Source organism: Sturnus vulgaris, chromosome 3, assembly GCF_052056855.1.
Source record: "Sturnus vulgaris isolate bStuVul1 chromosome 3, bStuVul1.hap1, whole genome shotgun sequence".
Lineage (NCBI taxonomy): Eukaryota > Metazoa > Chordata > Aves > Passeriformes > Sturnidae > Sturnus > Sturnus vulgaris.
In genome coordinates this window covers 48,086,187-48,103,064 of record NC_142245.1, presented here as the reverse complement: position 1 = coordinate 48,103,064, position 16,878 = coordinate 48,086,187, and the positions used below count along the sequence as shown (strand labels likewise).

Below are 16,878 nucleotides of genomic sequence, written 5' to 3'. Positions count from 1 at the left end.
GTCTATTGATCTCTCCTGTATGGTCTGATGGTGCCCACTAAGGCTCTTTGTACTTACCTTCTCTGTTTTATCCTTCTTGGAACTAAAAAAAATTAGAAAATAAAACTAAAACAAAACAGAAAACATTAAAAGAAGGGTAGAACTGCGATAGAGCAGGGGCTGATGTGGATGCACAATGTGCCTCTGACTCTGGCCTGATCTCAGGGGACCATCCTTCTCCCAGTAGTCTGCCTCTTCCCTTCCCCACCCTGTTCCCTTCTCCCTGTTCCTCCACTCCTCCTAAAGCCACTGCTGCCCCAGGGTGAAGGAGAAGGGGCGTGGGACAATGTCCAGGGGAGGAGGGTGCCTGTACATGGCAGGGACATGCTTCCTCTCTGCTGGGGAGGTGTCTCTGGGAAGCTCAGGAGATACGAGGGAGGTCAGGTATTCCTCTGCTTAGGTGAATGGAGATAGACAAAAAGTGTGCCTGGGACTGACAGAAGGAAGGGGGTGGGTACTCAGGCCATTCACTCCCAGCATCCCAGTCTGGAATAAGTAAGAAGCTTGAGCTTCTTCCATGGTAAAGAGTGAGGTGAGGGTATCCACACAGTGACACAGAATGTCTCTGTTATCAAAGAAAGTGCCTGCGGGAGTCAGGAAGAATATTAAAGCCCAAGACTAGGAAATATTTCTAAGTCTTGGTCCATACTGGTCTAGGTGGTAGCTCCAGTGACATCAGTGAATAGGCCTATGGAAGCTCATGTTGTGCCTAAATCACAATTTTTTGAGGGAGGAGGCACAAATATGGAGTTTTATCAATGGATAGAGTAAACTGCTGATACAGTTCAGATAATAGATAGATATGCTCAATTAATGAGGGAATTGTTTTCCAGAAAGTTGTTTTTAGGGAACTGTTAAGTTTTTAACTCCTAAGTCATTTTAGGTGACTCCATTTCTCCTTCCTCTATCCCTTCCGAAGTAGTTCAGTAACCTTTCTTGACTAGCAAGGTTTCACCTTATCTCTCTTCCCTTGATTTCCTTCTCAGCTGTTTTCCTAATCCTTTTCTGACAGTGTGGGAGACCTCAGCCAAAAGGGAGTAGCTGAAGCTGTTCTCTCACCAGTGCATTTGTGTGTCAGCCTTCCACTGTGTTCCAAAGGGCTTCTTCCCAGTGCAATTCCCATCATACAGACCCGTATCATCTACCTTTTCTGTATACTTGTGGTATTGGGAAAAAAAAAAAAGACACATCCCCACACCTGACCAACTAGAAAAACAAACACAGAAGATATGAATTTCAGATATCTCTTCTGCTGCTGGTCAGAGATAAGTGGAACAACAGAGAAATACTCTCTCAAACCTCATTGCTGTATCAAAACTGTACTTTGGGATTCACATCTGCAAGAAGTGCTGTTTTTTTCCTGCCCCAAAGCATGCTTCCACTGAAATCAGAGATGTGGAACCTTTAAGACTGGCTTTAAAATAGAGTTACCTTTTGTTTCTAAAACTGTGCTTGCTAGCTAGATGTCAGTGGTGGAATCTCTGTAGGGTGGGTAGTAGTGTGAGTTTGGGGTTGTTTTTTGAAAGATGGTTTGAATTTCTCCTGCTTCTTCTCTCACCCCAGACCACAGCATGTGCTGGGAATGCACCTTTGTCTCTAGAAAGCTTTTGAAGACAACCTCTTTCCACAAAAAGCATGGACTAGGTGGAGTGGCTTTGATTATTTTGTGTCTTTTAATAAGAAAGAAAAAAGCAAGGGTTTACAGGCCAGAAGACTTCAAGGAATATGAGAGAGAGGAGGGAGTGATAAAAATAACAAAACCAGCTGCTTTTATTTTATATCTAAATAAAGATTTTAAATATGTTACCCTAATAGCATTCGGGGGGGGGGGGGGGGGGGGGGAAGCCAAAAAGAAAGCAAGAAAGGGGAGATAAGAAAAAACTTTTCCATGCTCAGTGTGGTGAAGACATCTGATGTTGCCTGGAGAAGTTTCATCCTTTTCAGCTCTTGAGAGCTTGTGCACCAGGATAGAGGTCATTACTTCTCAACAATGAGGCCTTGCCATGCTTGCTGTGCATACAGCAGCAGCTCTACCACAGAAAATCTGTCTGCAGCAGTCAGCATCAGTCCTACATGTAATACAGAAAGGGCTTTTTTTAGCAACTCCATCCCCTGCATAGTCCTACTTTCTGTTTTGTAGGTACTGACATTGTAGGACCAGCATGGCCAGTGTATCAGCACTGATCTTCTTCACTGCAGCTGCAGTTTCCTGCTAAGGAAAAATGTGTAATCTGAATGGTGCTACTATGAACTGTATAATGCTTGCTACAAAAAATATTCATTAGAGAAATCTACTGGATGGGACTATTTTGGTATACATTCTAAACCATTATTTGAGAAAACTAAATAGAGCATAAAATCAGAAACAAAGGAAGGAAGTCAAAGCAATTTTTTTTTTACCAAACTAGTTAGGTATTATCAAAAGCCTGGTGATTTTTTTTCCCTTCCTTTTTCCTCCCGTAGTCCTGACGTTTGATCATATACCTCTTTTTTGTATATGACATTTTCGGTTTTCTTTCATGCGGAGTCCTGCTGATGTACGTGCTGACAAGTGATCGATATTCATCGGAAACAAACCAACCCGGTATTACTCCTCCTGTGAGCCCGCCGCTGCGGTGATGCTAGAAGCGGCCGGGCAGCAATCGGGAGCTTCCCTGGCAGCACCACCGCCCGGAGCCGCGGCCGGGTGAGCGCTCGCTGTGCCCGCCGGGCGGGGCCGGGCCGGTGGCGGGGCAGCAGTGACACCTCGCGGGTGCGCGCACGAACCGCGGCCGGGGATGCTGCTGCGGCACAGGGATGCTGCTGCAATACAGGGATGCTGCTGCAATACAGGGATGCTGCTGCGGTACAGGGATGCTGCTGCGGCACAGGGATGCTGCTGCAATACAGGGATGCTGCTGCAATACAGGGATGCTGCTGCGGTACAGGGATGCTGCTGCGGTACAGGGATGCTGGTTCGGCCAGGGGACAGCAGCACCCCGCGCCTCTGTGGCCGCGCTCACACCAGCACTCCCTGTCCCCTCCCCTGGACAAATTAACCACCTTCTGTCATATCCCGTGAAAGACTTTTGTCAGGTTACATCAGAGGAGACCATCTGCTTTTAAGAGGATTCCTGGGAGCCAGTGTCACATGAGTTCCTTCTAGGATGCTGGGGTTTTACCAAGATATATTTGATTTGTCCGAAATTAATTCCCTAGCCAGTGGCACTTGGTCTAAGAAGAAAAACATCAGAGTGCTGTGCAATCAAATATGAAGTACCCCCAGAGGAAGAAGAAATAGTGACAGCCACCATGCAAAGCCAGTACATCAAGGTCTGATTCTACTCTGGAGACACGCAGAGGCTGAGGACTGATGGAATAAGCAGTTCTACTTCTACTAGTATCATGTCCCCAACAAAGACTGCCTCCCTTTCAGCTGGCTGCCCACAGGGAAGGGGAGTTTGGAAGTAATGCATGGGAACATGTAGTTTGTTCCTGTTTTCCTCCAGGGCAATGAGATTTTGGAGCTATGATCTGTAAGCAAACAAGCTGTTCAGAAGGAAACCCATTGCTGTCTACTTCTTATTTTAGGGAGAAGCTCTTGACAAAGGCCAAAATATAACTGGTTAACAGCTGCCAGACAGCAGCAGTGTGGTCTGTTTTACTCTCCACGCTTCATTTGTTCTTCATTTGTTCATTTCTGTACTTGTTAAGAATGAGAAACCAAATCCAAAACCGTGCTTGATTTTCCTGGGCTTCCACCTGCATGGTTGCACTGATTTTGGTTTTTCTCCTCTTCTCCAGAACCCCCTAGTGCCTCTGATGGGATTGCTGAGAAACTCTGACTGTTTTTCAACTTCTTTTAATCCCATTTTTTATATATCCCATTCCAGCTTTACCAAAGAACCTGCGCTCTGCCTGTAAGGACAACGGGCAAACCAGGAATAGGCACCCTAACGACCTCAGGCACTGAATCATTTTAGGGAGGTTTTCCTGCTGAGAATCATGTATGAGGAGGATCTACTCTCCAGTTTTGAAAGCCAGAGGATGAAAGAAATATTTTATCTCCATTAGTAATAGACAACTAACCTTAATAACATAATGTTTAATGAAAAATACTTTAGGTATTTGTATGTAATATTGTTTTATGTCTGGAGTCGATATTATGGGGAAAATTGCCCTGACTTTAGGGGATGGAGAGGAAGTTTGTCTTTGCTTGGATATATAGCACTACCCTTTGGGATGGTGTCATTTGATAATTTCTGCCACATGTTCTTATGAGTAGGATGTTTTTGTTTCCTTACTGTGTCTCCCCTCAAGTCCTGCTGGGTAATATTTCAGATGGTCACGGTCAGAAAAGGCATGTGACAACTTCCAGATGTTCAAATAATCAAAGCGATCTGCAGATCTAAGGGAGCACACCAACAAACAAATGGAGGATAACTTGAAGGGCTGCAGTCTAGGTGGGGGGTCACGTTCAGAGGTGGTGTAGCAGGCTGAAAGATAGTCTTTTAATATCTGGAGAATTCACTGATGTCTAGATCATTTGCTAAAAATGAGGTAGTCTGATGATGTGGCTGGGCAGGCAGTAAAAACCTAAAACATGGGGTCTGGTTGTGGTTTTCCCACAGCTTGGAGCAGAACTGGCTTCCCCAGGGAGCGAGGAAGGCTCTCAGTAGTGCACCATAGCTCTGAGCTGAGCTGGCCTCTGGGCTCCATCTTGCGTGATACATCCGAGACTAAGAAATGTGAGCATGCCCTGCTGTCGTCCACACCACCACAGCATCTGGAGCTGCATCCTTGCTGAGCTAGTGGTGCCTGAGAGAGACAGTGCTGTGCTCAACTGAGAGGGGAGGGAACATCTCAGCTCAGAGAAACATGTGTGCTTGTTTTGCTCCAACCTGGCTTGTATTGGCACCTATTTGGGCACTAATAGTTAGTTCTAAACTGAGTTTGGAGAGCCCTTAATCAAAGCCCTTCATCACCCTAGCTGATTTTTGTTAGTCTATCCTCCCATCTTTATACAAACAGACATGACAATTAAAAATGTGCGGTGAGACACAGAATTCCTCTTTGGGAATGTAAAACTATTCATCATCAAGATTTTAAAAACTCATATTAGTCACTGGTGACCTGGTATTTCTAGAGGTGAATGTGCATGACTGTGGTGGTGCAGCGTGTGTGGAGCAGCAGGAACACCAGGATGGAGGATGCATGTTGCTTCTGTGACACAGACTGAAACAGTCCTGTCTCTGGTCACAGGAGGGACAATGCTCACTCCCCACAGGATCCTACAGTGAGTTTCCTGATGCCTTTTTTGTACACTGGCATTTGATGTCACAGTGCCTGCACCACTGGCACATCCTTTGAAACAGATGTTCTCTGCATCTGCCTGCTGTGTGTGCAACTGGCACAGCTCTGCTGGAAGATTGCTTTCCAAATCCTTCCAGTGATGGAAAGGGGCGGGTAGTATTACTACTATTATTTCTACTACTAATAATTTGTTTGGAAACACTGCTGGCTCAAAACCTGGCTCAGCTGCTGATGAAGAAGGGAAGACCCGCTCATGTCGAGAGAGCTTCTAGAGTTTTGAACTACAGGCTGATGTTTTTGAAGCATGACTATTTGGGACATTACTACCAATGCTTTCCCCTTGGTAATAAGGCTTTAAATGACATTTCGTGCAATCCTATATGGGTCTTTTGCTGCTTGGGAGGTAATGGTGTAGAGTGTTAGAAAATTCAGTTCCACTCTTGGAAAAGGAAAAGCTTTGTGACAGTTTGTCCATTATCAGTGCCTGCTTTTGTCAGTTGGATTCCCCATATGGCATTCCTGAAGCACGTGGAGAATTTCTGACAAAATTAGTCTTTGGTTTTGTGCTAGGAATACTTTTGTAGGTACATGGAAGGGGAAACACCAATACACTGATGTCCTGAAGAATCAGACTGGTGCCTGTGTGCTTGCAGGGGCCTTAGACTGAGGAGGGCATTGGTAGCAGCAGCAGGGGCTTGGCAGAAACACCACAACATGGGCAAACACACAAAAGTGAGGAGGATGCTGCAACACATGAGAACACTGGTACTTGAATGTGCTGCAGGAAAGTGGTGGCCAAGAAGAATTAGATCATATGACAGATATTTATTGTCACAGCTCAGCTCTGTCCTGATCCATGTTCATAAGACTAAGCTAACAAGGTCATCTTATGTAGTAAACTGAAAATATTGGAGGGCGGTATTCAACTAACTGGAGCATCAACAGCACATGCTTCCATAATTTATAATGATTGTCAAGACTGCAAGTTCTTTGCCCATGTCCACAGGGAAAGTTATGACTACGTATGTATGGTATATTAAAAATGGAACCCATTCATTGCGCTGGAGACCAGCTCAAAAAGGACAGCTGGGGAGATGTGATAAGGGAAATAAAGCTGCTACAAACCGGAAAACTGAGAGAGAACCGGAGAAACAAACTAAGTGGCCTCTATCTACCAACTACCCATCTGTTGGTCATCCACCAATCTCTCTACTAGCTACATATTTGGATGTTACTATTTAAAAAACAGACGAGGGAACAGCATGTGGAGGTCTGGCTGGGACAAGAGGAAAGCGGCTAAAGGATCTTTTTACTGGCTGGTAAATTCATGCCTGGTCTCCCTTCAAGATTTCATAGTTTAGAAAGAATTTCAGTTTGTTCTTCAAAAGATGTGTCAGTCTGTTCTGGATTAAGAAGACAATATGCCTTCCACATTTGCTCCCCCTGCAAAGACTGATTTTTGGAGGATTTACTAGTCATTTTGTTTCAGACACACTTCTTAACAAGTTGGCTTTCCTTGTGGTCAAACTTAGATTCTGTCCTTCCTGAATCCTATAAGGCTCACTATGTGGTGTTTGTCCTTTCATAGTAATTACTGATACTTACTCGCTACACTCACTGTGCTCTACAAAACTTGTTTTGTCAGGGTAAAAATTGCAAATTAAAACATTCTCTAAGAGGGACGGACCCCCCCCCCCAAATATAATTTCATAACAAAAATTCCCCAATCATTCCCAAACAATTTAAATTTGAAGATAAATCTTTCCTTTACTACCATATGTGGTCTTCCAAAAGCTTCAGACATGAATAATCTCTCCGAACTTTCCAGCTATTTCAATATCCTATCCATACCGAAACCAGCCTGTGCCTCTATGAACTATTCAGGAAAATTTGCAAACAAGGCCACTGTCTGACATCTTTATCCATTATAATCAATGATCATACATATTTTAATTTACTTGCTCAGTTTTCATTCCCTTCCATTGCTTGTTTGCAACTGAACCTCCATCCCCCCCACCTTTTTTTTTAATGGGAATCTAGGAAGTTCCCTCTATTTTCCTTTCTCTGCCTTTTATTTCTTTGCAGTCTCTAGTCTCTTTCTCTTATTTTAGTAACCATCATTCTCCGTTGACTGCACATCTTGACTATATCCTGATAAAGTCAACAGAAAGGTTTTCCCTGGCATTTCAGATGTGTTTCCATATTGGTTTTTCTTTCCACTCCTCTCCTTTTTCTTGTTGATGCCTGGCTGGCTGATTTAAACAAACATTTTCAGAACAACTTGTCCTCAGCTGACTAAACTGGTAAATAAAGGATAAATATAGTTTCAATTGGGAACAGCTTTTTGGCACAGGATGGAGAAGAGCACTAAAGAAGAATTTTTCTCACCTTGAGTCATGGGACATGTTTGGTTAAATTAAAACCATTTACTTAACCTGCGTGTACAACACACAAACAGCAGAGATGTCCTTTACTTGTTCTGATACTTTGTGCTGCCTACAGTACCCTTGTTGTTGTGAAACAAAAATAGACCATTTTTCTTTCTTTCTTTGAATCCAAAGCAGCACAAACCCAATTTATATATTTAAGCAAAGGCCCAGGCTTATTTTTTCAGTCATTCTTTTTTTTCCCCCCACCAGCTAGAAAGCTCTGTCAAAAGCTTCAAGCTTCAACATGTAAAGACAGAATTACAAATTCCTTGATGTCCTAAGGCTGGCTACCTCCCATCGTAACTCAACCTTGCTGCTACACATTACTGTCTTCTTATCAAAGTGCACTTCACCGAGCATACAAAAAGGATGTTGCTATGTTTGTAAAGGTGATAATTTGCATATTTGCTATGAAGCATACAGAGGACTTTTATATATTTTTTAAAATATATGTTTATTCATACAGAGGGGTTAGAAATCTAAATATTACAGTGCTTTCGATATATAGAGAGAAAATAAAAAAACAATTCACAATAGTAAGCCATTGTACTTCGAATTTTTGTTGTAATAAATTATAGCAATAGTTCACACAACCCAGCTATTATCTCAGATTGTCTCTCTGCAGAATCACAAAAACAATCTGAGTCATCCCGACTTGATTCATGTTCAGTTCCTGTTTGGGAAGATTTCCCTCACCATCAGACCGCCTGGTAGCATTTTTTTTTCCCGTGAAAGCTCAAATTCTGTACAACAGTCCCACAGCCTATGGTGGGTTCTGCAGCATGAATCATGGAAAATCTGCATCCCTTCTTGTTTGCAGCTGGTTATTTTTGCCAGGGTCCATGTGGAAGGAGCGCTATGCAATTTTTTCCTATGTAATATGTGTCTTTTTAGCACTCTGATGGAAATGGATTTAGAGACCCAACATATCAAAAGATGCTCAGCATTTAAAAGAGGGAAAAGAAGTGGAACTGACATGCAGAGCCAAGGTTGAGTATCAACCAGTTTCAGAAAGAAAGTGAATTTGTCTTTCTGAATAAAGCAAGGCACAAGAGAGTTGTTTCCCTTTTTGTCCCAGGGTCCTCTTCATGGCCTGTCACTAAATTCTTGTGAAACTTTAATTTATACTTGCTGTGGCTTTCATTTCACTTACATATGTTATGTGAATTGGTACATGCAGAATATATTATTTTAATTAGTTCATGGAGCTGATTAATTAATAACTTGATGCTCTTACCTGAAAAGCATGACAGGAGCACAGAAAATTACTTGCGCTTGTTACCCTTCCTTACATCATTTGAGAGAGACCTCTCTGAGCTTAAAAATGCAGCACAGTAACTTCATATAATACCTTAGACATGAAGTGAATAATAATGTGTGACTTCAGGGAAAGGCAGGTACTCAGAGTACCAACGACACTGGCTAATACTTCTGCAGCTGAACAGTTCAGCAGTGAGCAGCTTTGCTTCTCACAGTGTCCTGAAAACTTATGGTACAAATTTTACTATTAGTAATAGAAACATAAAATAAACACTTAAAACCTTACAGTGATCACGAAGATTACCAGATTCCTCCATCGAAAATGAGGACTGAAGGAACTTTAGAAGCAAAATTTTGAAGTGTTGGGTCATTTGATGTTGTATAACGGAGCAATAGTCATTTATCTGGTGGGCAAAGGTGAAGTCAGGTGCAGAGAAACAAGTTGTAGGGGCTGTATGTACTGTGGGGAGAAAGCCTCACCAGTGGTCAATGGGCTTAAAGTGGATATGCTGGTTCATGCCTAGGGCATCAGCTGTGTGCCAACTCCAGGAACAAAACTGATCGGAAACTAATGCAACCCTTGGGAATTTGCGTTTTTGGCATGGAGGCCTAATTTCCTCACTATGTGTGTTGAGCTCTGAAGTACAGTGTTTGCTTTAGACACTCTTAAAGATTGCTCTGAGACCAACCATAAGGCTGGAAAGTGTCTTTGGATAGAAGTGGTAGGTGTGCCATCATTTAAGCATGCCAAGAAAAAGTTAAGGATTTTGGTTGTAGATGGTAAATATTTACTTCAGGACTAATGCTCCTCCAATCTAACAAGAAAAGATATAAAAAGATCTGGTGGCTGGAGCTGGACAAATGCACAGGATGAAAAGGCTACGCATTTCACAAGGGAAAAGCTACTGGTGTGGATTGCAAGAGGTTATTGTGGCTTTTCTACCATTAGCAATTTTTAAATCGAGAATAGATGTTCTTGGGTTTTTTTAATCTAGAAGATTTACTCAAGTTTAAATTGGAACAAATTCAAGGATGTTCTGTGTCCTAAATTATGTGGTTAGGTGACCACACAGTGACTCCTGGTTTTATAATCTGAAAATCCTTTTGCTCTGACAAATAGGGCTAGAGGAGCTTTTACTGTGATTGATGACTTGGATTCATGGATGCGCATGGTGTTTACTGGGGTCAGCACTCACCTTTCTTCCTTCTGAACCAGCTCAGCACTGACTGTCCAGGCTACAGAACTGCACTGAGCAAACCTGTCCTGCCTAGCCCAGGGATGCTCCTTTTTCACTTATTTCTCTCCTCCCAGGCTGGAACCCCACATTCCTTTTTCCGAGGAGCCAGGAGCCACCTTGAACCGGGGAACTTCTGTAGCGCTTTGAGAGTAACCATTCACAAAGACCTTACAGCTCTGAACTACAGCACGCACAAAGAACACTTTTTTTCTAACAACTACAAAATGCTGCAATAAGCTTTGCTTCAATGAAACCTCTATTAGTGGTAGTGGAGCTTGGTATGTTAGTGACCAAGGATTTGACTACCAGGTAATTGTGATTATATATTCTTTACAGAACAACTTGCATTATTTAAGAAGAAAAACAAGCTCCAATCAAGCTGGTCAGAGAGAAATATTCAGATGCAGAGCTCCAAGCTTTAGCCATTGGGGTATAGTGCAAAATGCTGCTAAGCAGGCAATAGGCTCAGGATTTATTGCAGTGACTGAACTTATAAATACAGAAAGTTCACATAAAACCTGTTCTTGTGAACTTTTAACCAGCCTTTGCAAACTAAGAACCCACAGATTACTTATATAATAAATGGATGCATATCTGTCCAAATGTTTAATAAAGATACTATGTGAGAAGCATGTAACAAGTCATTTTCCTCTGCAGTAACAATATATTTTTTCTATTGTCTACAGGACAGTCACAATAGCAGTTTAAATCTTTTGAAGCTTCTATGTTCAGAAGATGATATTTTGACAACAATTATACCTAAAATACAGGTAGAATTAGAATGGGAATTTTCAGGTTAGATGAGACTGAAATTTGGTAATGAATGAATTCTCTTTGACTGTTATTGATACCTATGCACCATTTAAACAAGACCTTGATACTAAAAAGTAAACTGAACTGTGCAATATCATCCAGTAAAAGCTGTTTTTATAAGTGCTCTTTGTACCCTGAAAGACATGGGGATGGTGATACTATTGATTTTCAAAGGCCAGATCACCTGTTTGTAGTTACTTTGGCTTGAAGTGTGCTTGGCCTGGAAAGGAGAACACTGTTTAGCCACAGTTGCCTTGTACCCTTACAGCTGCCTGCTCCATATGATTGCTCTCTCTCTGGCTCCCCTGCAAAGTACTGATCAAGTGCACATGAGTTACATCTACACCAGCACAAAAATGGTGATTTTCATTTCCTGGTTGCTCCCAGAGGCACGAACACAACCTCCAGCCCAGGCTGACACTTGCTGCCCTATTGCCAGCACAGCCAGCTCCAGGTCTGGAAGTCTGGTAGGATGAGTTGAAAGTATTGTTTCTTCCACATGCACTCATGTTCCAGCTGCAGCTCAAATATATTAAAGACATTTTATCTCTCTAAATGTATCTTCACATATCTGCATTTCAGATTTATGCTGTTGCCAATTCACTTGACATTTTGCATTACACCAACTGCCTACTTTAACTGTTGATATTTGGGCTCGACAAGAACAGGAGAGAAGTGAGGAGATGACTTGTAGGTGTATTAGTAAGATTTCTAAACTTGGGTTTAAGTCTACTGAATCTTTGGCAGCACAATTTCCGTCTCAGAATTGGAGTGATGGGTGCCTATCAAGATTGGGCAGTTCCCAGGGAGCCCATGCTGTCCCACTGGCACTAACCACGCCTGGAGCATGAGCTCTGCTATTCTGTAAGCACGAGTCTGCTCTCTGGCTCTGTTTACATCTTTTCACTAAAGCTCACACAGAGAAAATGCTTCTTTTGAGTCTAGCTGCTTCATCCTGAGAGGATGCAAAGATGCCTGTTCTTCTTGCACCCAAAGGACTTCTAAAGCCTTGCATTTTTGGAAGAGGTAAGTGACGGAGGAGATGGATCTGAAAAGGTAAGAAAGACCATTCCTCAGAGCTAGAAATTACAGCACAACTCTGTTAAGTTCCCAAGCTCCAACTTTATGGAGTCCACAGTACTTCCCAGATGCCACTTGGCAAAGATACCACTCTATAGGATTATTAGAATAGCAGAAGGTGAAGCCAGATGATGAAAAACACATTTGTCAAGAATTTGGTGTGACAGACATCCATTCCTGAGCTGTCATGTGCTGTAATATCTGTTTTACATTCCTACACAGTGTTTTGTAACAGTGAGAGGAAGTGGTCAATCCTTTCAAATTTGAGAGAGCCTACTGGCACTGATTTCTGTGGCTGCAGTCATGTGTCAAGAGATTATTTGTGCTGGCACAGTGAGTTCAATACATGTCTACGTTCTTGATACTTGAATCTCAAAAACTTCACTAGAAGAGATGCCAGTAAACTGTTATTTTCTCTAAGTACCAGTTCTCCATAGATGTAATCATAGTAACAGCCATCACATTTGTGCTAACACTGGCCAGCAAGGGTTGAAATCTTGGCCCTCTTGAAATCTTTGGTAAAGATTTGGCTGAGAAGTGTAAATAGGTTTCCACACAAAAATAAAAGTACGGAAGGAATAAATAGAGGTCTGTGTAATAACAGTAAAATGGTTTTGATTTTCAACATCCTGGATATCAATGCTCTTACTCTAGAAAAAGTTCAAATTTGTTTGTGCTGCAAGGACCTCCCCCCGAACAAAACTTCCTCCTCATTTCCATATCTACCTCCAAAACAGAAATCCTGTCAGGATTGTGTTAAAACACAGTTAAAACACAGATGGTGGCAGAACTACAGCCCAGCTAGATATCAGACAGCCCAATGAGGGGAGAGGGGGCAAGCTGAATTCCTTTTAGTGAACACAGGGATTTTGTTCGTGTTCTTAAAAGCTGATGATGCCCCAGAGGGTATCCAGCCTTCGGACAGAAAGTTTCATCTTTGCAAAGGTGATTTAACAAGTGCCCTGTGCTAATCAAAACAAGTTTGTTCCTTGGTTTTAACTGATTTTGGAAACCAGCTCTATAAAACAAATACCTGTGGCACCAAATATCTAAACCATGAAAAACATTGTGGAGCATCAGGTCCTCGACCCATAAGCCACAGGAAATTCCAAACTAAATATTCCTAAAAGCTGAGTTGATCATGCCTCATCTTTTAGGCATGTAGGAAGTAGGAATTACTATTAGCATGTTACACAAGGATTCAAAAATGCTGCTAAAAATTAAAGTTTAACTGAGATTTTTCCTTTCTAGGCTCTTTACTTATTTCTCTTTAGAATTACCTTTTATTTATTCATGATGCTGATTTATTTTAGTTGCTCTTCGCTGCTTTGCCCAAAAACGTGGGCAGCAGGAGCAACAGCAGATGGCAGCACCAAGCTGCTGGATCAGGGCTGTCAGCGCCAACACGGGGAAAACACGAGCTGAGATGAACAAAAGTTTCTGAGAGTTTGTTTGCTCTCAGATCTCCTTCTTTTCTCCCGTTCATTTGGATTTATTTTGTTTTCTTCTGATTTCTCTACTCACTATTGGAAAAAATAAAGAGAAAAAGGACAGCAGATGAGGAAAGTTGCTATGTCAGGTCATCCTGTATTGATTTAGTAGAAGATGGTAAGACCTGATGTGACCTGATGAATAGATGACATGAGGTTATGGCCTAGTCTACCAGCACTTCACGTCCTATTAAACACTCCACAGGGGCAACATCTGGAGGGTTAAACAGCTGCTGGGTAATGTAATTTTAAATACCACTTCATCAAAGTAATAGACTCCCCAGGACCCTCTTGGGATCTGTAAACTGATGTGTTCCAGGCTTTGTGTGCTGCAGCCCTTTTGTGTAACACATTAAGGAGACCCTGATAGCTCTCACTTTAGCAGAATGATAAAACCGAGGTTTGCAAATTCATCTACAGAACAACGCCTTGCTGAGCCTGGGATCAAACACATGGCCTTTATGGGTTTTCTCTTCTTTGTTTTTTTCTTCCTCAAAGCTTGGTATTTTGTGGATCCAAAACTATTGTAAGCTAAAGAAAAGATTTAAGAAGAATAGATTTACTCCTGAGTCTATTTTAACAGCAATGTATGAGCTTCCAAAGGAGATCTCATCCATGCTTTCTGATCTCCAGGGTAGTTACAGAGGAGGGAGCAAATCTTCTCTGTGCTCAACATAACCAGCCAAGCTTTCAATCTGAATAACAAAAGGATTCTTCAGGCCCTTACCAGATCTGGCTCTTCTCCTGCATTCTTCAAATTCAATCCCTAGCTCCAGCAACACAAATCATAAAGGAAATGTGGTCTCCAATTTGGTCAACCATGGAGGCTGGTGCCACCCTCTAGCTGCAAATCAACACACCTGACAGTAGAATGGTATGCAGTTTTCCAAAATAACTCCTTCCACTCCTTCAGATCTGCTAAGCAACAATTAAGAGAAGTTCCATTAAATAATTAATTAATCACTTTAGTCGCATTGAATAATTAATCACTTTGAGAGACAACAGCCCAATAACTTTCCATATTGCCTGCTAACACAACATTTGCTTTCTGATTCTGAATCCAGTGAAACCCCTAGAAAACAAGGATCTCTGCTTCTGGGCAGGCAGAATTTGATAACTGTCACCGATTGAACTTTGTCACTACCAGAAGCACATGGATGGACACTTGGTAACTCCTTTCCAGGCACAAAAACATAGGGTAAAACTTGTAACCAGCATGAGCCAACATCCTCTGGCCGAAGTCAATGGAAAGTCTTCGGTTCTTTCTGAGTGAGTATCTGCCCTTGGTCTTGTCCTTACTTGGAGATCCTTCTCTCTGCTATACTGCAGTCATTTCAGATTAAAGGGCAGAGGAAAATTCCTCAATTACCTGCCATAGTTTCTGGTCAGAAATTCTGGGTAATTTCCTTTGAAATGCCTTTTGAAGAGGGATGTAGTCATAGAGGAGCAGGAGGAGCTATGAACCTGGCAATAGCCACCACTGCCATTTTATTTTTGTTATAGGGTACTTATAAACTTTGGGAGGTTATGAAGAGGCCAGAGAAATGGCTTATCTCTTTCTCTACTGAGCTATACAAAACAATCTTCAGCTGTCAACAGGAGCACAGCCCTGAATTGTTTCTGAAGCGTGTGCTGTAGCCTTGCTTGACATCCTCCAGGCCATTCCTGCATAAAGTATTTATATCAGCCAGTACTACCCACAGATGATTCTATTAGGTCTTTTTATTCTTTTTTCTTTTTCATTTTTTTGAAATTATTTAAAATATTTTTTTTATTCTTTGGAAATTGTAACATTTTTGAATGCACATAATATGAAAGATGCCCTCCTCTTACTAAACTTGTTTGTGGCCCATGCTTTAGAAACAATCTATTTAGACTGCAGGCATATGAGCTACTGTAATTTACTTACTGAGATTATTTTTCCTCACTCATTACTGCTGAGGACACCACGGCTGCCCTCCATCTGTGGAGAGGTCTTCATAAGAAAATGGGGAGCAGTAGGAAAACAGCATGGATTCTCCAAAGAATGCCTTAGTTTATTTATTTATTTCAAATGTCTTTCATGTCTTGGCTTTGTGCATCTTTTCCAAGAAGCAAATGCTTCACAGATGGAAAGAAGCAATTTTCAGTTGTAAAAATTCTAAACAGTTCAGGTGAAATGAAAAACAGAGCTTCCTGGAAACGTGCCAGCTTTTTCTTTTTATTCATTTTTTTTGCCCCAGCCTCACTTTGATTGTAAAAATATTCACCCAACTTCAGACTTTATAGCATGAGAAATGCCCTTCCTGGGGTCTAATCCATGCCTGAGGTATCACTGCAGATCGATCAGAAAGGAAGGCTCCTATTTCCACATAGACTTTACACATCTGCTCTGATTTTCTGCAGGATGGATCCTCAGTAACCCTGCTGCAAAAATTGAGTCTTATATAAACCAAGCTTATACTGGCATAGCTCCTCTTCTGGAGGGAGCTGTGTTATATTGTCATCAGGAAAAGGTCTAATTTGTCCACTGATACTCTGTTTTCTGTCAATTCATAAGGTTAAGTAGTGAAATTAGGGAAAAAGATCGCAGTCAGTTGGTGAGAAAGAATAATGAGCTTATTTTTGGATTCCTCCTGCTGACAAAACCTTTAGGATTTATGGCAGATCAAATTAGCAGGAGCTTTAGTAGATACGCTCACAACCATTGGATATCACACACTGCCTATGAGGCAGTTAAATCTCCTGCACACTCCCCATGGGGAGCTTAACTCATCCTCCAGGACATCTGCCTTGGAGCCAGACACCCACAGCCAGACGCCTACAAATCCATGGCCTCCCATGGGTGGACTGAAGTGGACAAAACAGTATCTGCCTGGCACTGCTGGTGGCCATGAGTATGGAGCTGGAGCAATCCCCACATGGGGCAGGCATCTGCAATGAGTGGCACAAGCACAGGGCACCGGAGCAGCTTCTGGGTGCTGAGGGGTTGGTCCAGTTCCCTGGGCTCTAAATTGTTTGGGACACTCAGGATCAGAGACTGAGAAAAGCAGAGAAGGTAGCCTGTAATTATGAGCTTCTGCCACGTCTTGGGAAATGCAGGTCTGGCACACACTAATGCCGAAAGCTCAGTCACTGGCGCCCTTTGGATATTGCAGTGGATTTTACAACGCACATTTGACAAGCATGCCGTGTGAGGGCCTACAGGAAGAGAGTGAAACACTCAGCAGTGGGTGCTGAATCAGGGTCTGAGTGTGC

General features: G+C 42.2%; 1 protein-coding gene across 5 annotated transcripts in view; it reads left to right on the top strand.

Annotated features, from left to right (window-relative positions):
• The window catches only part of RGS7 (regulator of G protein signaling 7), a 276,991-nt gene that overhangs the window by 244,860 nt on the left and 15,253 nt on the right, over positions 1-16,878 (top strand). For 4 of the 5 annotated variants that reach the window (XM_088161565.1, XM_088161563.1, XM_088161577.1 and 1 more), the window contains exon 17: positions 10,333-11,627. The exons of the other annotated variant lie outside the window; for it this stretch is intronic. In XM_088161565.1, coding sequence (XP_088017691.1) covers positions 10,333-10,494 — 162 coding nt within the window. In that variant the 3' untranslated portion in view covers positions 10,495-11,627. Of the gene's footprint in view, positions 1-10,332; positions 11,628-16,878 lie in introns of those variants that run through there. 5 annotated transcript variants of the gene reach the window in all.